Source organism: Coenobita brevimanus, chromosome 7, assembly GCF_032717465.1.
Source record: "Coenobita brevimanus isolate Jiangsu-jjx chromosome 7, ASM3271746v2, whole genome shotgun sequence".
Lineage (NCBI taxonomy): Eukaryota > Metazoa > Arthropoda > Malacostraca > Decapoda > Coenobitidae > Coenobita > Coenobita brevimanus.
Window position 1 is genome coordinate 3800249 of NC_136960.1, and position 23586 is coordinate 3823834.

The 23586-nt window shown below is 44.2% G+C and overlaps 1 protein-coding gene across 1 annotated transcript in view; it reads right to left on the reverse strand.

The window, feature by feature from the left end:
- Positions 1–23586, reverse strand: part of LOC145404710 (multiple PDZ domain protein-like) — a 1044659-nt gene that overhangs the window by 149170 nt on the left and 871903 nt on the right. The window contains exons 35-37 of the mRNA XM_080276264.1: positions 19240–19436; positions 9424–9518; positions 8843–8912 (exon numbers count right to left, since the gene is read on the reverse strand). Coding sequence (XP_080132390.1) covers positions 8843–8912; positions 9424–9518; positions 19240–19436 — 362 coding nt within the window. The remainder of the gene's footprint in view (positions 1–8842; positions 8913–9423; positions 9519–19239; positions 19437–23586) is intronic.

Here is a 23586-nt window from a genome sequence, read left to right on the forward strand (position 1 = left end):
AGACAAAGGTACCTGGCATCGGTCCAGCGAGGCAGGCGTGGATGGGGAGAAGGCAACGGGGAGGAGAAGGTGGGTGGGGAGGGCAAGGCAAAGAGGCAGGGAAAGGTGGGTGGGGAGGGGAAGGCAAGGAGGTAGAGAAAGGTGGGTGGGGAGGGGAAGGCAAGGAGGTAGAGAAAGGTGGGTGGGGAGGAGAAGGCAAGGAGGGAGGGAAGGTGAGAGGGATAAAGGGTGGGGATCTGTAGCAATGGGTAGGCAAGGGGAGAGGGAAGATGAGAGGGAGGAAGAGTAGGGAAAGGGAATGGACAGGTGAAAGGGAGGATGAGTAGGGAAAAGGAGAGGAACGGTGAGAGGGGGGTAAGTGTAGGAAAAGGAAAGGGGAAGGTGAAAGACAGGAAGAGTAGAGAGAGGTAAGCAAAGACATACAGAAAGCGAGAGAGGAAAGGTAGGACAAGTAGACAAGGGTTGAGGACGGTAGGCAGAGGGAAGACGACAGGCAAAGGAAGGGTACGGAAGGGTAGGCAGAGGGAGAAGGAAAGTGAGAGGGGAAAGGTGGAGAGGGGCAGGAAGAATGTATGGGCGGGTAAGAAAGGGAAGGGAGAACGTGAAAGAGGAAGGATAGGGTTTGGCAGGGATGAGTAGGCAAGGAACATGGGAAGGTGAGAAAGGGTAGGAATGGGTAGACTACGGCAGGGTAACATGAGAAAGAAGGGCAGGGATGGGTAAGCAAGGACAAGGGTAACATGAGAAACAATAAGGGCAGGGATGGATGGGGAAGGGTAAGCAAAGGGGAAAGGGAAGGTGCGAGAGAGGAAGGGTGGGGGATAGGTAGGCATGGAAAGACAGTGACAGATGAAATGTGCGAGAAAGGAAAGTGACACGAAAGTAGATTGCCCCTTCGTAATTGACCATATACTGTTCTATATTCTGGTTCCCGCCAAACGATTGTATTTAACTTAGGAACAGATTCGTCTGGATGAATAAATTTACGAGTACTGAGGAGATGAGATGATGATGATGATGATGATGATGATGATGATGGAACAGAGGACAACAGAAGAAAAAATTCTGAAATTTGTTGGATTAAATAAAGCAGTAGAACACAATGACAAACTCTGAAATTTATAGGATTAATTAATTTTAAATAAAAGCAGAAACAGACACACAGAGAAATGGTGTATGAAAACGTGAGATGGAGGGAAGGACAAAAATAGAAGGGATGACAACATTAAGTAAAATAAATGAGAGACACTTCAAACCTTCCATCAAATTCCTGCTTATCCTCTTTTCTTCCCTCATCATCATATTTCTCGTTCCTCTACTTACTTCCTTATCATTTCCAACTTCCTTTTGCTCTCTGTTCCACGTGTCCAATTCCCCTCTTCCGTCCCCTCTTCTCCACCTTCGCCCTCAAATCCACCGACTTCCACCATCATCATTATTTCCCTCCGTCATCATATTTTTCGTTTCCTTTCCTTACCTCCTTTCAATTTCTTCGTCCCTTATTTTTCCGCTTCATGTGTTCTATTCCCCCTTTCCCTTCCCTCCTCCTCCTCCTCCTCGCTTTCCTCTCATTCCCCTGCTCCCATCATCATCTCCCTCATTTCCCTCATCTCAGTCTTATATGCTGAATGTCGCCTTACACTCACTTCCTTTCTTTCCTTTTCGCTATTGCATTTCCATTTGAATCCTTGGGTTCCTTATGCTCTCCTCCCGTTTCTTTTATCATTTTCTTTGGCCTCCCTTCTCCTTGGAGCTTTCCTTCCACTTTAGTCCTCTTCCCAGCAAGTATTTTTTCCTCTCTCTCTCTCTCTCTCTCTCTCTCTCTCTCTCTCTCTCCATTGTTTTCCTCCTGCCTTCTACCCTTTCTTCCCCTTCCAGTCTCATCCACTCCTCCTCCCTCCTCCTTTCATTCTTTCCCTTTACTCTTCTTCCCATTTTTATTCATCCTCCCCCTCTCATCTTCTTCCCCTCTATTGTCGTCTTGCCCTCTCCCCTCTTCCCTCTCTTGCCCTCTCCCCTCTTTCCTTCCTTACCCTCTGTCCTCCTCCCTCTCTTGCCCTCTTCCTCCTCCATCCTGTCATGATCTCTCCCCTCCAACCCTCTCTCCTTGAACCCCAAGCTCCCTCTACCCCCCTCTCACACCCCCACCTTCCGACCCTCAACCTCCCCCCTTCCCCTTCCCACCCCACCCACAATCTCCCCCTTCTTCTCCCCACCCCCACACCCCAAATTTGTCAGGCCAACAAATCCTTCACACATTAATCACTTTCACAGTCAATTACCCACTTGCCCTTGTTAGCGCTCCTCTGTGTGTGTGTGTGTGTGTGTGTGTGTGTGTGTGTGTGTGTGTGTGTGTGTGTGTGTGTGTGTGTGTGTGTGTGTGTGTGTGTGTGTGTGTGTGTGTGTGTGTGTGTGTGTGTGTGTGTGTGTGTGTGTGTGTGTGTGTGTGTGCGCGCGTCACCCCAGGCGAGGCAGCACCCCTCAACGCCGAGTTGGGAAGAGTTGGTGAGAAGAATTTCAACTCTCCCTTTACAAGTTGCAGGGTGAAGGGGTGAAGGGAGAGGGGGGAGTGAGAGCAAAAGCAGCCGCAAGGTAAAGGGAGAGAGAGAGAGGGAGGGGGACGAATCGAGGAAGAGGAGAGAGCGGGAGAGGGAGAAGGGCAAGAGAAAGGGAAAAGACAGATGCATGTGCAAGAAAGGGAAGGAAGACAGGCGGATATAAACCAGGGAGGTGGCTAGATGTAAAAGATGTGAGATAGATAGATAGATAGAGAGAGAGAGAGAGAGAGAGAGAGAGAGAGAGATGCAAATGCGATAAAGGGAGAAGAGAGAAGGGTGGAGAGAGGTAAATGTAAACGTGAAAAAGAGAAAGAAGAGAAGATGTAAATATATAAAAGAGAAGGAAGGGAAGGATGGAAAGAGAGGGAGAGGTAGGCATAGATGCGATAAAAGAATAAAGAAAGAAGAATGGGAAAAGGAAATCATATGTGTAAATAAACTAAAGAGTGAATTGTAAGCGAAGGAAGTCTGAAAGAATATGGCGGAAAAGTAAATAGCGAAGGAGTTAAAAGTAAAAGAAATGGGTGGACAGAAAATGGCCGTATAATTAAAATGAACAGGTACACACACACACACACACACACACACACACACACACAGACACACACACACACACACACACACACTGAATCATCCATGCACCCACCCACCCACACCCACACCCACACACACTGAATCATCCATGCACCCACCCACCCACAACCACACACACACACACACACACACACACACACACACACACACACACACACACACACACACACACACAGCTGACTTAATTAGTTGTGCAGGCTAATGACACCTCATCAGGGTGTCCGCAGCACTAATTACGTCACGTACTAACAACAAGCCATTAACCCCATCAGTCCAATTGCCTATTTTGTTTCTTATTCCTGCTGTTTCAGACGATTTTATTCCGTTTCGGATAGTTGAACAAAATCAGTCTCTCCATAGATGAACTAAACCGGTCTCTCCATAGCTGAACAAAACTGGTCTTTCAACAACTGAACAAAATCGGTCTTTCTATGGCTGAAAAAAATCGGCCTTTCTATGGCTGAACACAATCGGTCTTTCTATAACTGAAAAAATCGGTCTTTCAACAACTGAACAAATTCGGGCTTTCTATAACTGAACAAAATCGGTCTTTCTATAACTGAACAAAATCGGTCTTTCTATAACTGAACAAAATCGGTCTTTCTATGGCTGATCAAAATTGGTCTTTCAACAACTGAACAAAATCAGTCTTTCTATGGCTGAACAAAATCGCTCTACCTATAGCTGAACAAAATCGGTCCTTCTATGGCTGAACAAAATCGATCCTTCTATGGCAGAACAAAAACGGTGTTCCCACAATTGAACAAAATCGGTCTTTCTATGGCTGATCAAAATTGGTCTTTCAACAACTGAACAAAATCAGTCTTTCTATGGCTGAACAAAATCGCTCTACCTATAGCTGAACAAAATCGGTCCTTCTATGGCTGAACAAAATCGATCCTTCTATGGCAGAACAAAAACGGTGTTCCCACAATTGAACAAAATCGGTCCTTCCACAGCTGAACAAAATCGGTCTTTCCACAGTTGAACAAAATCGGTCTTTCCACAGTTGAACAAAATCGGTCTTTCCACAGGTGAACAAAATCAGTCTCACCATACCTGAACAAAATCGGTCTTTCCACAGTTGAATAAACTCGGTTTTTCTATTTAAAAAAAAATCAGTCCTTCCATACCTGAACAAAATCGGTATTTATAACTGAACAATATGCGGTCTTTCTGTCGCTGAACAAAATCGGCCTTTCCATATCTGAAGAAAATCGGTCTTTCTATGGCTGAAGAAAATCGGTCTTTCTATGGCTGAACAAAATCGGTCTTTCTATAACTGAACAAAATCGGTCTTTCTATGGCTGAACAAAATCGGTCTTTCTATAACTGAACAAAATCGGTCTTTCTATAACTGAACAAAATCGGTCTTTCTATGACTGAACCAAATCGGTCTTTCTATAACTGAACAAAATCGGTCTTTCTGACTGAACAAAATCGGTCTTTCTATGACTGAACAAAATCGGTCTTTCTATAACTGATCAAAATCGGTCTTTCTATAACTGAACAAAATCGGTCTTTCTATAACTGAACAAAATCGGTCTTTCTATAACTGAACAAAATCGGTCTTTCCAGAGTAGAAAGAACGATAAACAAAAAAAGGCTGACTTGCTTTTATGAATTAATTTCTTTACTAAAATTGTTTTTCATTTTGTTTCGTTATTTTCACGCTAATATTGAGCTTGTGTGAGATATTTCGAATTGGGGGGAGGGGGTTGATAGATCCTAAATTAATCCCTTCAACACCAATGACCCCACATCGTCATTAGAGTCCTCATTTTCCGATAATTACTTTTCTCTCTCCTCTGGCCTTGTGCATAATGAGTTAATCATCCCCTGTTAATGACGCAGGATTTGAGGGTGATTTATATGAAAGAAGGTGATTTATTGTGTATCAGAGTTGCAATAGCTTTAATTAACATCTACCGAATACCGAGGAAAGGATAGCAGCAAGTAGAGTGCAATAAAAATGTCTTGAGAATGAATGGAGAAAGGGAGACGTGTGTGTGTGTGTGTGTGTGTGTGTGTGTGTGTGTGTGTGTGTGTGTGTGTGTGTGTGTGTGTGTGTGTGTGTGTAAAATCACAAAGAAGGACACAAACAGAAAACTCACCATTCCCACATCACCATCACCATTCTCCTCCTCCTTATCATCATCATCATCATCACCATCATCATCACCAAAGTCACAACTACAGGGGGTCTTGTGATGGTCAATTAAGACGAAGGACGCTATCTGCTCGGGTCGTCATAGTTCCTTGATTAATGACCCAACTTGACCCGGCCCCTCACGACCCAAATGACGACAATACAACAGACATTAGGTCACCATTAACTGCCCCATTAACTTCACATTCATTACACTATCAGTTGAGGCCATTAAGCACTTAATTACGAAGACGTCGCTGTTTATTCTTGCTGTTTCTTGGCGATTTTATATTGCTAACACACCTCACACTGCTACACCTCACACTACATATCATACTGCCATACCTCACATACCTCACACTGTCACACCTTAAACTGCCACACCTCACACTGCTACACCTCACACTGCCACACCTCAAACTGCCACACAGACTGCCACACATAACACTAACACACCTTAGACTGCCTCACCTCACACTGCCACACCTGAGACTGCCACACCTCATACTACCCTCATACTGCCACATTTCATACTGCCACATATAATACTGCCAAACCTTACACTGCCACACTTCACACACTGCCACACTTCACACTGCCACGCCCCAAATAGCCACGCTTCACATACTTCTCACTGCCACACCTCACACTTAACATCTCACATACAGCGTCACATTCCACACAGCCACATCACACACACACACACACACACACACACACACACACACTGCCTAACACTGCCACACCTCACATCTCCTGCCACACAGAAACTTATATATCTCATCAGAAAAATCCAAAAATATATAACTATGAAAAGATAAACAAGCGTCAACACCATTATGAAAAAAAAAAAAAAAAATTACCGTAGGGACCTTTGAACATAAAAAAAAAAAAAAAAAAAAACTGCTTTTTTCCCAACAATTTTCCACCACTTAAAAGGCGTATTATGAAAGGCCTATTAAAATTAATGGGAAAATATTTAAGGACATCCCGGAGCAAAGAAAACGGGTATTTTGTAGAAGATGGGACACCTAATTTTAAGGGGAAACACCATTAACGCCATTCTATTAAATACCGGTACCTTAAAACACCTTATAAAAGTGAACAAAGTCTATTATTCTTAGCCGAGACGCTGTTTCCATTAGGCGAGGAGGAGGAGGAGGAGGAGGAGGAGGAGGAGGAGGAGGAAGAGGAGGAGGAGGAGGAGAGAGAGAGAGAGAGAGAGAGAGAGAGAGAGAGAGAATGGAGGGTAAGCTTAAAGAGGAGGGACGAAGACAAAAAAACGGATATAGAGAGAGAAAAATGAAAGGTGTGTGTGTGTGTGTGTGTGTGTGTGTGTGTGTGTGTGTGTGTGTGTGTGTGTGTGTGTGTGTGTGTGTGTGTGTGTGTGTGTGTGTGTGTGTGTGTGTGTGTGTGTGTGTGTGTGTGTGTGTGTGTGTGTGTGTGTGTGTGGAGGCAGGACATCCTCACACAGTGTAATTAAGGCAAGAAGGAAGGACTGTGGTGGAGGAGGGAGGCCAGTCTTTTGTCTGCCACACAAACTTCCAGCCTCTCCTCTTCCTCTCCTTTCTCTCCTCACATCCCTCCCGTACCCCTACCCTCCCGTTTCTCCATCCATTTCCTCCTCTCCTCACTTCCCTCCCGTCCCCCTCCCTACTCTCCCTTCTCTCCATGCCTTTCCTCCTCCTCTCCTTACCTCTATCCATTTTCTTTACTATTAATAAATAAAAAAATAAGGTACTACTATTTTATATATACCTATCTCAGTATCACTTTAATCTTATTTTTCACGACTTCTTCCTTCCTCCACATAAACTTTCTTTTCTTCTCTCCTATTTCATTATATCCACATATGCGGCTGGGGTTCCAATTATTACTATGACCATTTTCTTCCTTCCCTTCTTCACTATAATCTATCGTCTTCCCTTCCTCCTTAACTGAGCTTTCTTTTCTTCCCTTCCTCCTTCATTAAACTTTTAATTTCTTCTGCCCAATATTACTCGTACAATCTTCCTCCCTTCTAACATTTCTTTCCTCCCTCCTCTTCCGACACATCCCTAATTCCATATTCCTCTGCTCTGCTCTGCTCTGCTCTCTCTCTCTCTCTCTCTCTCTCTCTCTCCCTTCCTTCATTTCGCATTCTGCTTCCCTCCTCCCTCTCTGACCCTTCTTTTCCACTTTTTCTTATCTCCTCCCCCCCCCCCTTTTTTTTTTATTTCCAGCAACTGCACTATTTTTCGTCTTTTCCTCTTTGTGTGATATTTTTTTGTCCTCCCTCTTCCCCTACAATTTTCCGTCTTTCCCTCTTTCTGTACATTTTTTCCTCTTTCTGTACTATTTTTCGTCCTTCCCTCTTTCTGTACCATTTTTCGCCTTTCCCTCTTTCTGTACAATAGTTCGTCATTCCCTCTTTCTGTCCTGTTTTTCGTCCTTTCCCTCTTTCTGTAATATTTCTCGCCTTTCCCTCTTTATGTACCATTTTCCGTCCCTCCCTCTTTCTGTAATATTTCTCTTTATCTTTTTCGACTCTCTTTATGTATCAATTCCCGCCCTTCCCTCTTTCTGTAATATTTCTCGCCTTTCCCTCTTTCTGTACCATTTTCCGCCTTTCCCTCTTTCTGTAATATTTCTCGCCTTTCACACTTTCTGTATAATTTTTCGTTTTCCATCTTCCTTCTATTTCATCTACACAAAAATTGACATAAAAAAACCGTCACTTTTTCCACAATTCTTTTACCCAGACGTATTTCAATCAACTAACCCTTTCAATCCACAGACGTGCATTTATTTAAAGACAATTCCTGCTGCCTCCAGACGATTTTATTCAGCTTAGGGAAGACGCTTCGACAAGGGGGTTTTTAATACAGTCTTAATCAACTCCCTGGAAAACAACGACTGAATGAAAGTAGCTGAGAATACTATGGAGAGGACAGGAGTCAAATGATACGCCCTCGAACTGAAAGGATCAAGAATGACCTCGTAAGTATTTTTCGCTATAACTTTACGATCACCAAACAATTCAATCCACTCCGGAGAGACTTTCTGAAGGACTGAAATTTCCTACACACACACACACACACACACACACACACAAAACACCTCCACGGGCTGAAAGGGTCTAAGTCAACGTGCTTTTATCTTCCACTCTCTTCACTCATCAGTATCCTAATCCACCAGTTCACCTATTTTTTTCCCCCAATCTACACACTCTAAATTCCCTTAATCCCTACATACTAACCGCCTGCTATACTCTCTTCACTCTAACTCGACCCAAAGACTGCCAGCTCTCCACAGGAACACATTATCGCTAGAATATGGTGCAAGTCACGAAGAAGTGCTAGGGATAGTATGTGGAGCCGCAGCACAGTCATCTTCCCCCTCAGGGCAGTATGGATTAAAAAGTGGACAAAATTTTGGACCAAGTTAGAGTGAAAAGAGTACATCAAATGGACCAAGTTAGAGTAGAAGGAGTACATCAAAAGTGTAATTTAAAGAAGCATGTTATAAAAAGTACTGTACAAATGTAATGTCTTGTACTCACCTCGTCCTCTAAGGTGACTGGGAACTGCGTGATGGGTTTGATGGCCATTTCCTGGAGGCCTGTCTTCTTCCTGTACACCCACACACAGGAGGAGGAGTTAGTTAAAAATAAGAGCAACATGATGGGTATCTATCTACCTATCTACCTGTACCTGTCTGCCCATACCTATCTACCTATCTATCTAACCATACCTATCTTTCTTGCAACACCATACACCAAAGTCACTTACAACAAGAGCAACATAATATTAAAAACTATTTATCTATCTATTTATCTATCTTTCTCCATCTGTCTCTCCGTACCAATCAACCATTCTATCTATATCAATCTATCACCTATCTATCAATCTATCTGGCTGTCTGTCTCTCTCACGAAACATAATTACATCACTATATACAAAACATATCTCTTTATAAACCACAATAACAACATTACAAAGATCTAACTTCGAAGAGACATAAGATTACTGCAAAAAATAAAACAACGCAATTAACCGCATATAAAGACCAAACACCCTAAATCAACAGGTAACGCAGGTAAGTATAATTAAGGCAAAGGAACTGCAATGACACTCTTCTCACCTGAGGACGATGATCTTGACCTTGGGGCCGGGGATGCCCTTGAAGATGCTGGAGGCGTTCAGGTGGCATCGTCCATACACCACGTTACCGTTCACCTGCGGGGAGAAAGGGTTGGGGGGTCAGCCAGGTTACAGGTTCTAGAATTAGGGGGGTTAGAGGTCAGGATCGTAGCTGGGGGACATGGGTCAGGTTCTCAGCTCGGGGTCAGAGGTCGTTCTTAGCTTGGGGTCAGAGGTCGTATTCACAAGTGTGGGTTAATTGATATTTTGGGATAAAGGTGAAGGGTGTGAGGCGGGGTGTCAAGGGGCTCTGTGGTGCGCGTAGGCAAGACGAGAAACACAAGGGTTAAAACAGAAATAGAAGTCGTGCCAGAAACTTGTCATTTAGAATACATATGATAACTACTTAATACATTCATAGCATTAATGTATAACCAGTACAAGGGTATACTTACGAATTCACACACACACACACACACACACACACACACACACACACACACACACACACACACACACTCCAAAAAAGAAGAAAAATCCTTTCGTTTACTGATGAATACATGGAAGCGCATGGGAAATTTTGTGATTACAGCTGCTCAGTGGATATCTGCATATTAATGAATGACGTGTTTCAAGGTGATTTATTTGCATATATAATCATGTATGCAGATGATGCTGTGCTGCTGCCTAATCGAGAACAGGAGCTTTACAGAATGGTCCACAGTTGAAGAGTTTTGTTGATGTCTGTGAGCATCGTGCCTTGAAAAGCAAAATGTGGATAAGAGTAAAGTGTGTCCAGGCATCTCGAAATGAACGGATTCTGAATTTGGGTTGTTATCTTATTTTTGTTTTGTTTTTTCTTGGAGGGAACAATCTTGTGGGCTTCTGGCCTTTGGTTCCTTCTTCCCTGCACTAAAACAAGAAGTGATGGTTGTTGAGAGTGAAGGTGACTCCCAATGTGATGTTTTGGTGAATGGAAAAGCGAAGTGGTGAGGATGTTTACATAGTGAGCACAACGACAGAAAAGTAATGCAAAATTGAAGTAGAAAGTAGAATAGTACAGTGACAAAAAAAGGTAATGTGCAACGGAGGTAGAAAGTACAGTGGCACAGGAAGAAAAGTGGATGGTGCTATGAAGGCCTTGACACGAAAGAGATCTGAGCTGCATGGCATGAAGAAATATTATTACCCACACTGCCATACGGGTGTGAGACTCTGGTGTGGCATGAAAATGATGTCATAAGAGCGATGGACATAAAGTTCTTGAATAACGTGTGTGGAGAGCGAGGTGTGGATAGGATAAGAAATAGACTGATCCGTGAATGATGTACAAGAATTCTGGGGACAACGGGGTGAAGATAACGTACTTAGACGGTCACATGGAGAGAATGATATAAGGTGATGAAAAGGCTGTATGTGAGTGAGTTTGAGGGTAGAAGGAAGCGCTGAAGGCCAGGAAAATGGGTGGATAGATATGGCAAATGAGTGTGCGTGAGAAATTAAGGTACGGAGAATGACGAGGATAAGGAACTGACAAGGGATCGTGCTGGTTGGATGAATTTTGTAAGGAGGAGTGTATGACCAGGGTTTGTCTCTCTCTCTCTCTCTCTCTCTCTCTCTCTCTCTCTCTCTCTTTACATCACAGGCGTCGAATTAACCCTGTCCAATAGATAATTCAGCAGCTACGTCTGGAAAGGTGTACCCATCCGGTAGGGACAAGATTCCGTGGTCTTGAATGGTGAATGAATGTGTGGACCATTTTACTGGGCCTAGTGTTGATTAGTTCTCACACTATCTTATTCTTTCCTTTTCTTGGCAGTCTCTGTCCTACCACACCCCATCTGCACGAAGGAAAAGGGGGTTGGACGACGACGACGACGACGACTACGAGGGGGAGGATTGATGACTGATGATTTATGATGATGATGATGATGATGACAGTGGTGATGATGATGATGATGACGATACAACCATTCCTCAAACTTAAGCACACCAGCAAATACACACAAAACAGAATCCAAACACCGAAAGGAAAAGAGGAAGAAACTCCATCGTGTGACCCCCAGCGCTAAGGCCGGGTCAAAAACAAACTCATTACCATTTCCTCAGCGGCCTTCCAATCCTGAAGTGACAGGAAAACAAACTTATACAAAAGGACCGACAGAGAAAATACATCTGTTCGTAGCCGTGTAAGTGTATGTTGGTGACCGTGTGTGTGCATAGATAGATAGACAGAGACAGAGAGATAGATAGATAAATGGATAGACAGACAGATGGATAGATGGATGGACAGATACAGATGGACAAAGAGAAAAACAAACTTCTATACATGGACGGACAGAGAAAATGGAACTGCTCGTAGCCCTGTGACTGTTTGGTGGTGACCGTGTGTGTGCAGAGGTAGATAGACTGACAGATGGATGATAGATGGGTAGATAGATAGATACAGACGGATAAATTGAAAAACAAACGTATACACAGAGACCGAAAAAGAAAATACATCTGTTCGTAGCCGTGTGACTGTTTGGTGGTGACCGTGTTTGAATAGATAGATAGATAGATAGATAGACAGATAGAGATAGATTGATAGACAGATACAGACAGATAGATAGAAAAACCAACTTATACACAAGGACCGACAGAGAAAATGGAACAGCTTGTAGCTCTATGACTGTTTGGTAGTGACCGTGTGTGTGCAGAGAGGGAGATTGATAGATAGATGGATAGATTGATAGACTGATAGACAGATGGACAGACTGACAGACAGATAGACAGACATGATATAGACAGACAGATAAGAGACAGATATAGATCGACGGATAATAGACAGATAGATGAGACAGAGACACAGATGACAGATAGACATATAGACAGATAGACAAATAAATACAGTATGACAAAGTGTGTGCCACGTAGGAGAATATCTGGGCCTCAGCGAACAGGTTCTCAAGTTTATGTCCAAAGCCAGAATAAAAATAAATAAATAAATAAATAAAATGATCTCAAACACACACCAACAACACTTTATAAGCAAGAAGATGACCCCTTCACCTAAAACACACACACACACACACAGTTCTCCTTTAACTCAAACTACCACCAGACGATCCAACACAGATTGATCCTTGCCTACCTAACCCTCACAATATCCTTCAATCAAATCGCCAACACACATGCTATCTCACTATGGAACTCAGAATCGCCAAAAGAATCCCAGGTAACGCGGAACTCCCACGCAGGTGCGAGTTCCGGGCGCCATGAAGAGCGTGGGAAATGGTGAAGTGGTCTATGCAAAGGGAATCAATCAATGTCCACGATTTTCCCTTTTTCCTTGCTTCACTCTCTTGCGAATCTTACCCTCTTGCTAATTTGCTACGCGTATTTCCTTCCCTGCTCTCTCTCTCTCTCTCTCTCTCTCTCTCTCTCTCTCTCTCTCTCTCTATCTATCTATCTATCTATCTCAAAGGAGCGAGTTTTAAAGGCTTAACGTCTTGGGGTGTTTTTCCGGCACAATAATACATAAACCATACTCTTTTCACATCTACTTGGCCCAGATTTTCGTCCCTTTGCTTACATCTCATAAGAGACAACACTACGGCTCTACATCCTTTCCACAGCACCTCCTCGTGACTAGCACCATATTCTAGTGTTAGTCCATTATTACAACTGAGAATTGAAAATGAAGTGATGTCAATTTTAGGCCAAGTAAAGTAAGAAGAGTATAGTAAAGAAAGCGAGATGGTGATCCTCCTCAAGTGACCCTTAGCTCCTTATTTTCGTGGGGTAAGGAGGCTCCCTAGCACCTCTTCCTTAGCGATTTATTTTCCAAATTACCCAGTAATATCCTGTTTTTTATTTCATTTTTGTGCTTCTTACATCTTTTATGAACTACATAAAATGCATCAGTAACACACATGAATATAAAAACGGCGCAGAATCAGAAATAAACCGGTAAGGAAGAGGTGTTAGTAATAGTTACGGCGCAGAAGCAAAAATAAATCGGTAAGGAAGAGGTGTTAGTAACGGGGTAGAATCAGAAATAAACCGGTAAGGAAGAGGTGTTAGGAACGAAGCAGAATCAGAAATAAATCGATAAGGAAAAGGTATTAGTAACGGAGTAGAATAAAAAATAAACCGGTAAGGAAGAGGTGTTAGTAACGAAGTAGAATCAGAAATAAACCACTAAGGAAAAGGGGTTGAGTAAGTTTCCTAACCAGAAGCCCATCCTCAGCCCCTCTCGGCCTCTCTTCACCCCACATGAAGGTCATTATCTGCACCCTGGAGCCAATCGCCATACCATTTGCACCATAACACTCAAAACTATCACCACTACACCAGCCCACCACCAAAAACACCACCATTACCACACTACCACCACCACCACCATCCCACCACAACCACTACCATCACATCACCACCACACTAACGATCAAGGCCAGAGCAGTAAAATTCTATGACCCCCTGAAAGTGACGCTGACCTACCAGAGAAAAATTATACCACGCCCACTCCTTGTACCATCAGATTTTAATTTGGAGAAAAGATTAAAAGAAAAGATTGTGGTTGGTGGTGGCGACCATCATCCACTCACTTGATGTAGTGCTGCCCACTTCTTCCTTAGCCTTTATCATTCTTTTTCTGTGCCTGTCCTCCTCTCTTCCTATATCTTCCCATCTTTCCTGTCACTTCTTATTGCTTTTCTTTCCTTTACAGGTGGCTTTACATTGAGTGACAAGCCAAATGGTTTCCTGTAGGCCAAGAAACCATTCACAACGCTGGGTGGTAACCATATAACCAAACCATACGTGTTACCTACGTGTCAACAAGTGGGTTGGTGGAGGGTTAGTGCTCCTCCCCGTATAGCAGATAACTCAAAGTCAAACGGCCACCCCTTATAGGATTATGGCGTCTGGCAATATATAGATAGACAGAAAATATTAGAAAAAAAAAGATATAATAATAATAATAATAATAGGCCTAATAATAATAATAATAATAATAATAATAATAATAAAAAAAAAAATTATAATCCGTCCTCATCTTTAAAGGGCTACATCGAATAAGTAAAATGAAAAGACAATTTAAACTTCTCTGTCATGTCTTTATTTATCACTCCAGCTATCCTAATCTTAACAATTTTTTAATCTCAATCATACGTATTTAGCTCTTTAATAATTTCAGTTCGATTCATGTTACTTCTTGCTTTCATGACACAATCTTATTTACTTATTCATTTACTTAACAGCAGGGGTTACGTACAGCCTTCACTAACCCCTTCCGTACGAAAGACCGTTCTCAATTAACCTGCACAAAATCGTCTGGAGATACAAGGATTACAAAATATTACGTCGTCGGGGTGATGAGGTCCAGGTTAAAACGCACAATTATTACGCAAACGCACACTCATTTTTATTTATTTATTTATTTATTTTTACACAACGCCCAAAAAATTCGTTCTAGCCAATCAATTTTCCATTAACCGGGGTCTTTGCGCATTTCAGGAAGAACAATTTCAAAAGTAAAGCAACGCAAGAGCAGGACACGGCCGCCATAACGTCATAAACCATCAATCGAGAGGCTAACGAGGCCATTATAAACAAGGGCCATCAAGTGGGGGTCAAACTGGGCCATTACAAGCAAGGGCTATCAAGTGGGGGGACAAACTGGGCCATTACAAGCAAGGGCCAAATAAGGTTTAGTCACCCGTGCCAGGCAAGCAAAGGCCCATTTTCTCTGGACGCCCCGACACGATCCTATCCATTTTCTATCCATTTTCTATCAGCGGGGTTTATCAGAGTTTACTACACCGGGGACTAAACTATACTTTAAAAAACGGGACACACAAAGGAAATATAAAAAGGGGGGTAAACATAAAGCAAAAATAACGGGAATGAAAATAGGGGATAGAATAAAAGCACAAGAATTATATAGAAAATCGAATACACACTCACCATGAAAAGGATATATGAATCGTAAAATGAATCCTAAAGGGAAATATAAGCCGTAAAATAAACCATAAAGGAAAATATAAATCGTAAAATAAACCATGAAATATAAACCACCACCATCACCACCACCACCACCACCATCACCACCATCATCACCACCATACCCTCCCATGATCGTACTGCACTAACATTCCCCCATCGTCCTCCCACCATTACCATCCATCACCATCCTCCTTCTCATCATCATCATCACCACCACTATCATCATCCACATCCTCCCATGGTCAGACTACCATACTATATCCCACTGTCCTCCCATCTTCGTCATCCATCTCCTCCACCAAACTAAACAGACCCCCCCTACTGTCTCCAATTACACCATCAAACAAGCCTACTGTCTCTAATTAAGCCATCAATCATTCCATCTCTTCGTCGCTGTCTCACCATACGACCATTCCATCCACCACATCCCTCCCCCCCCTCTCTCTCTCTCTCTCTCTCTCTCACTCTCTCTCCACCAATCTCCTCAGCTGATCAGGAACAAATAGACAATCACCTCTTCAATCGCCTCAGCTGCTGAAGGCGTGAGAGGCAGGGCGTTAATATCCTACCCAGCAATTTCACGGACACCAGGAGCCCAAATACCTCTCTCTCTCTCTCTCTCTCTCTCTCTCTCTCTCTCTCTCTCTCTCTCAGGCCTCCTCGTATGAAAAGAGTTGACAAGGTTTCCGGCTGAATATGGAAGCACTGTCCCTTTTCCTGACTTTTAATGCAGACCCCACAAAAAGATAATCTACACTCCAACTGCGATTTACCTCCTGGATGACAAGACGAATGGCTCTTGAAATACTGTACCCTGTCCCTTTTTAGTAAGTGTTTCATTTTTTCACTTTCACCCATCAATTTGCTGGTGGTGGTGGCGGTGACTGTGGTAGTGGTGGTGGTGGCGGCAGCTGTGGTAGTGGTGGTGGTGGTGGTGGTGGTAGGAGGGGAATACAAAGTGCCAGGGTTCAGTGCTGGGTGGCTTTGACGATAAATCCCACGCCAGTCTCTTTCCCATGCCAGGCGGGAGTGGCTTTCAAAAGAGACCATTTATGTCTGTGAGGGCCCGGCGGTGGTTTGTGTTTTTAGTTTGGCTGGCTGTGTTATTGTTTGGCTGGAGTTTGTTTGCACCACACACACGTTTATGAATGAGTCTGCAGCTGCTGTCCACACACACACACACACACACACACACACACACACACACACACACACACACACACACACAGTAACCTTAAATGTCTGCTAGTTAAAAAATGAAATACACCACACACACACACACACACACACACACACACACACACACACACACACACACACAGTCCACTTAAACGTCAGCTACTTAAAAATTAAAGAAAATACACGGAAGAGTAAGTGCTGAAAGACGGTGTATGAGAAAATGAACCAAGAGGAGTGTCCATGGTTATTTAATACTGCTACTTTACCTGAACTCTTGTGCTAGGCCATTATAGTTAAATAAACACTGTAAAGTTATGTAAGCAAGGTTACGGGCTGGGGAGGGTGAGGCGATGGGAAGAGAAGAGTATGATAGGGAATGGGTTGGGGAGGGTGAGGCGACAGGAGGGGGAGAGAATGACAGGGATAGGGTTGGAGAGGGTGACAGGGCAAGAAGGGAGAGGATGATATGGGTAGGACTGGGTAGGTGAGGGGATATGACAGAGGATGATATGGGTAGGGTTGGAGGGAAGAGGGGGTAGGAGAGCAAAGGATGGCGGGGACAGGATACGTGTAGGCTAGAAAAGGGGGCAGGGAGGAAGGGGATGAGGGGACACTATGCTAGGAGAAGACAGCAACTACAGTAACAATGCCTGTATGAATAATGAAGGACTTCGCTGGAGTCAATTACTAACGAACCGACTGAAAAATGAAACAGATAATGGAGACACGTTCACACATACTACATACAATTGCATTCTAGTCCATCATCATCATCATCACCGTCATCATCATCATCATCATCATCGTCGTCGTCATCATCATCATCTTCCTCACCTAAGATTTGGGTAAGGTAGGATCAAGAAATAAGGAAACAAAGAAACTGGAAGACCTACCATCATTATCACCACCACCACCACTACTACCACCACCACCACCACCACCACCACCACCACCACCACCACCATCATCCCTCATATACCGTCCCTCAATAAATGATAAATTTTTGTCCAATTAATAAAGGAAGGGGACCGCCATTTTCAGAGTACAATGATCGGAGGAGTCCAATAGAAAAGACGGACCAAAATACTATAAGAGACCAAAAGAGTCCCGAAGAGAGTAGACCAAACTCCCAGAGAGACAGAGAGACATCACAGGACCTCACAAAAGCCAAGGAAACTCTCAAATAATCAAGGGGATCCAGAGCCACGGGTCCAACAACAAGATCGACTGAGAGAGAGAGAGAGAGAGAGAGAGAGAAACCTCTCTCCCTATCATTTCTTAGACTAGGAGAGAAGAGGAAAAGCGTAAACAATGCCATACGCTGCTAATATTGGATAAATCTCTCTCTCTCTCTCTCTCTCTCTCTCTCTCTCTCTCTCTCTCTCTCTCTCTCTCCTCTCCGCAGTTTTAAAGGAAACCCCGAATACCACGACAAAAATCACGAATACCACGACAAAAACCGCGAATACCACGACAAAAACCGCGAATACCACGACAAAAACCGCGAATACCATGACAAAAAACACGGAAAACTTTCACAATAAATCTAAGAATTCTTGAAACTTTAAGGGACAGGGAAAGATAAATACAACAACTTCCTCTTATCAGTTCTGCATAAGTCGTTCCTGCTTTTCGTGGGAACTGATTTTGAGTCTATTTTCATTGGTTAAGAGCGTAACGCCTCTTCTTCTGCGATTTATTTTGCCTATAATATTCTAATCCCTTCCATCCAATGACATTTTTTTTCATTTTGACTGGACTACAACCACTTGATTACTGTATATTTTTGTTCGACTCCAGCGGTGATAATAATATCGTCTGGAAAGACACACACACACACACACACACACACACACACACACACACACACACACACAGTACGTCAGGGTAGTGAAGAAATCATTATCCCCGTGTATGTTACCGATACAGATAATGTCGATGTTAAATATCAGTAAAATGCAAGACCAAACACAAGGAAAACAAATCACTGCATAAAAAGCCTTTACAATGTCCCTGATGTCAAGAAAAATACTGTTCTGACTCTTGGATTTCCTAGGCACTATCACACCTCCAACACAAACATATAAAGGTGACCGATCGACATAAAACACCTCAATCATCATCAGTAACATCTACACCTGTCGCTCTCCTTCGTATACAGTATAACTCTTAAGCCCATGCATGTCCTTTATATTCTGCTCTTGTTACACACAGACCAATGGTGGCCAAAACGTCTTCTGTGTCAACCGGCCGACAGCAAATTTCAGTACTAGTAAATCCTGAGTTATAAATAGAACTGTGAGTTATACATGACAATAGCTGATACCACGGTCACTGCAACCCCCACGAACTTACCTCCCCTTATTTTACATTATTTATACGACTTTAACATATATCCTTCATGTATTCATACTGCAGGAAAGGGTGTTTGTAGCACCCAAAAAAGCTGACATGAATTCAATATGTGTAAAATTTATGAACGCGTGAAGGTGCAACAGTGTGGGATTGCTAAACATGCAGTAGCCGCACAGGTGGGTGTCAGGTGGACCCCAAGCAATTAATATGATCATAAGCAACAGAGGTTCTTGCTTCACGTTTCAAAATGAGTAACACGACTGAATCGCTCTCTCTCTCTCTTTCAGTGACCCACCTCCAAGACCTCATCCCCGACTTTGATCCTTCCGTCCTTGTAAGCGTTGCCGTTGGGGTTAAGGCCGCACACGAAGGCGGACATGACGGTGCGGTCCTTGTTGCCTGCCAGTGAGATGCCCAGTCCATTGGCGCCCTTCTGCAGCTCCACCACCACCAGCTCCCCCTTCAGGTCCTGGTACTTCTTTTGGATCTTCTCTGTTGGCAGAAGAGATACAATATTAGTTCTTTAAGTTCCCCGTGTGTGTGTGTGTGTGTGTGTGTGTGTGTGTGTGTGTGTGTGTGTGTGTGTGTGTGTGTGTGTGTGTGTGTGTGTGTGTGTGTGTGTGTGTGTGTGTGTGTGTGTGTGTGTGTGTGAGCTGGGGAAAGGACAGTGAAATGGCGGGGGACAGGGCGACATGGAGGCGATTTGTTTGTGGTCACCCCTTACGGGATTGAGGCGTCTGGCAATAGATAGATAGATAGTTCCCGGATACATACCCTTACCTACGCTGCTCTAAGTTCTTGGGTATATGGAATTGTCTACTATACTCTATTCACTTTAACCTGCCCTCAAACTGCCATCCCTCCATCTTGAACGCTATGAACAATGAGGTTAATACTAGAATGCAATGCTAGTCACGAAGAAGTGCAGTGGAAAGGATGCTGAGTCGCAGTGCTATCCTACTCTGACGCTGAGATGCTTGAAATAAAATGCAAAAGGACGAAAATCAACGCCAAGCCATGGTCATCATCATCATCATCACAACCACCAGCCTCACATTATCAGCATCACCGTCATCATCACCATCAGCCTCACATCATCATCATCATCATCATAACCACCACCACCACCAAAACCACCACCACCACCACCATCACCATCATCATCACCATCACAAGCCTCACATCATCATCATCATCACCACCACCACCACCATAACCACCACCATCATCACCACCACCACCACCTGAAGATGTGGTGAGGTGGAATTCTGAAACCAGGAAAGAAAAAATACAAAAAATGGGGAACAAGAAGAAGGCATACTAGAAATACATCAAATACAAACATCCACCCACCCTCGCCCTGTGCGTGTGTGTGCATTGGTGAGGGGTTGTGTAGGGAAGGGGACGTGAGAGGAGATATACATACATACATACATACACATACACACACACACACACACACACACACACACACACAGGGAAGGGGAAATGAGGGGAGCACACACACACACACACACACACACACACACACACACACACACACACACACACACACAGGGAAGGGGAAATGAGGGGAGGACACACACACACACACACACACACACACACACACACACACACACACACACACAGGAAGATAAGGACAACGAAAATGTAGTGGCAGAATAATCGCATGGAAAGTCGAATTGAAAAAAAAAAGGAACATATGAAGAATGAAAAAGAAAATGTAAAAGCATCAAGGAGAGAAAAAAAATAGATGAAAGATGAGAACACGATGAAAAGGGGGAGTTGGATTGAAAGTGACGTGTGGGGGAGAGAGTGTGTGAGTGTGTGCAGAGGGAGAGGGAGGATGCGAGGGGGCGGCTACGAGAGGGAGGCAGGGAGAGGGAGACTGATGGAGGGAGACAGAGGAACGGAGTGGTTGTGAGGGGGAAGATGAGAGGAGGAGGCAGAGAGGAAAAGCTAGAGAGAGAGAAGAAAGGAGGGAGGAAGGGAGAGAGGGAGGAAGAGAGGGGGATGTTGGGAGAGGGAGGCAGGGAGAAGGAAGGGAGATGGAGATTGATGGAGGGAGACAGAAGGACGGAGAGAGGTGGAGAGAGGGAGGCAGAGAGGAGAAGGTCGAGATAGGGAAGAATGGAGAGGAATGAAGAGAGATAAAGGTGAGGGAGATAGGGATGGGAGTCAGGGAGTTTGAAGCAGGGAGACAGAGGGGAGGAGAGAGAGGTTGAGAGAGGGAGGAAGGGGGGAGAGACTGGAAGAAAGAGAGAGGCAAGGGAGAGAAGTAGGAAGAGAGTCTGGGAGAGAGGTATGGAGAGAGGCAAGGAGAGAGAAGCAGAGACAGAGAGGTAAAGGGAGACAGACAGGGAGAGAGATAATGAAAGAGAGACAGGGAGAGAGAGGGGGAGAGGCGCAGGAAGAGAATTCATGGAGTGGAGAGGGAGTGAGACAGTCAGGGAGGAATCAAACGCGACAATGAGTGAGAAGAGATGCAGGGAAGAGTCAGTAAGAGGAGAGACAGGGAGACACAATGCAGAGAGAGTCAGTGGGAGGAAGGGAGTGAGGCAATGAAGGGAAAGCAGTAAGGGGAGAGGAAGAGAGACGATGCAAGGTGAGAGAGAGAGAGAGAGAGAGAGAGAGAGAGAGAGAGAGAGAGAGAGAGAGAGAGAGAATGCAAGGAGAAAGAGTCAATTTGGAAACCGAGTGAAGAGAAATGGTGGGAAAGTGAATCCATGAGAGAGAGAGAGAGAGAGAGAGAGAGAGAGAGAGAGAGAGAGAGAGAGAGAGAGAGAGAGAGAGAGAGAATCAAATATGGAAAAGGGAGTGATGGAATAAATGAGACAGAATGTGAAGTCGGTGATGGAAAGAGTGGAGTCAGAGAGTGAAATGTGAGAGAGAAGAGAGTGAATTAAGAGAGTAAAGAGTACAAGAGGAGAAAGTTGGTGCGAGAGAGTGCAGTCAGAGAGTGAATCGTGAGAGGAGAGTAAAGGGAGTACAGGGTGAGAAAGGAGAGAGTTGGTGAGAGTGAAGAATGAGAGGAGAGAGAGGTGGTGAAAGAGAGTGGAGTTAAGAGAGCGAAGAGTGAGACAGGACAGTTGGTGAAAGAGAGTGGAGTGAAAAGAGTGAAGAGTGAGAGAAGAGAGACGGTGAAAAGAGTGAGAGTGAAGAGTGACAGAAGAGAGTGAAGAGAGAGAGAGGAGAGTCAGCGAATTGCAGAGGAGTAGGTGAGGGAGAGTCAAGAGGAACACACACACACACACACACACACACACACACACACACACACACACAAGAAGGTAAGAAAGGCGAGAATGAAGGCATGGAGTCAATTAAACGCCTTCTTGCGAGCACAGAATATTTCGTTGTGTCCATTCCTTAAAAGTATATTAGCCAGAATATTCCTCCTCAGATATTCCCTCGTAAAAATATCTGTGCAATATCCACACTACACCAACGACTCACTGGGGAATATTGGTGTGTAATACGGAAAAAACAGAGATAAAGACAAAAAGTTAATAATATGCTGAGCTGCTGAGAAAAACTAACTACGAGAGAGAAAGTGAACGGAGGGAGTGAGTAAGAAAGGGTGAGCAAATGGGAAAGACTGAAAAAGGGTGAGCGAATGGGACAGTGAGAATGAGGGTGAGTGAGAATGAGGGAGGGTGACAATGTATGGGTGAGAAAGAGGGAGAGGGAGAATCGGACAGTAAGTAAGGGCGAGAGTGAGTAAGGGTGAGAGGAGAGAGTGAGAAAGGATGGGGGAAGAGAGTGAAAAAGGGTGAAAGCGAGATAGAATAAGAATGTGACTGAGTAAGAGTGAGGGTGAAAAAGAGTGAGGGTGAGGAAGAGTGAGGCTTAGAAAGAGGAACAGGTGTGTGAGTAAGAAAGAGAGTTGTGTGAGAGTGAGAGAGTGAGTTGTGTGAATGTAAGAGAGTTCTGTGACAGTGGTAAAAGTGAGAGGACCCAAGGGAGAATAAGTAATGTCAGAAAGGGAGAGAGGAAGAGGGGGGGTTCAAGAGAGAGGAGAAGAGGGGGGTTCAACGGAGAGGGGAAGAGGAACGGGGGGTTCAAGAGAGAGGGGAAGAGGAAAGGGGGGTTCAAGAGAGACGGGAAGAGGAAAGGGGGGTTCAAGAGAGCAGGGAAGAAGGGAGGGGGGTTCAAGGGAGAGGAGAAGAGGGGGAGGAGGTTCAAGGAAGAGAGAGGGGTTCAAGAGGGCGGGGTTCAACTGGGAAGGGCTTCAAGGAAGAGGAGGGGGGGGGGTTGTGTGGAACGTGAAACTGAGGAGTAAAAGCTGAATGATAAAAATAAAAGAAGAGAGAGAAGGTGTGTGTGTGTGTGTGTGTGTGTGTGTGTGTGTGTGTGTGTGTGTGTGTGTGTGTGTGTGTGTGTGTGTGTGTGTGTGTGTGTGTGTGCAACATTGTTTCACCAGTTTACACAGTACCTTAGATGTGAATTGTGTGCAAACTTGAATTTATAAATCTGATTGGTTTTTGCTCTTTCTCTCTCCCATTCATATCCCACCACCAACCAATCACCACCAATCACAAGGCACTATCCCAACCATTCAACACCCCCACCACCACCAACCACCACCACCACTCACACCACCACTCAAAACAGCCTCCCCCCCAGCCCATCAGAAGCG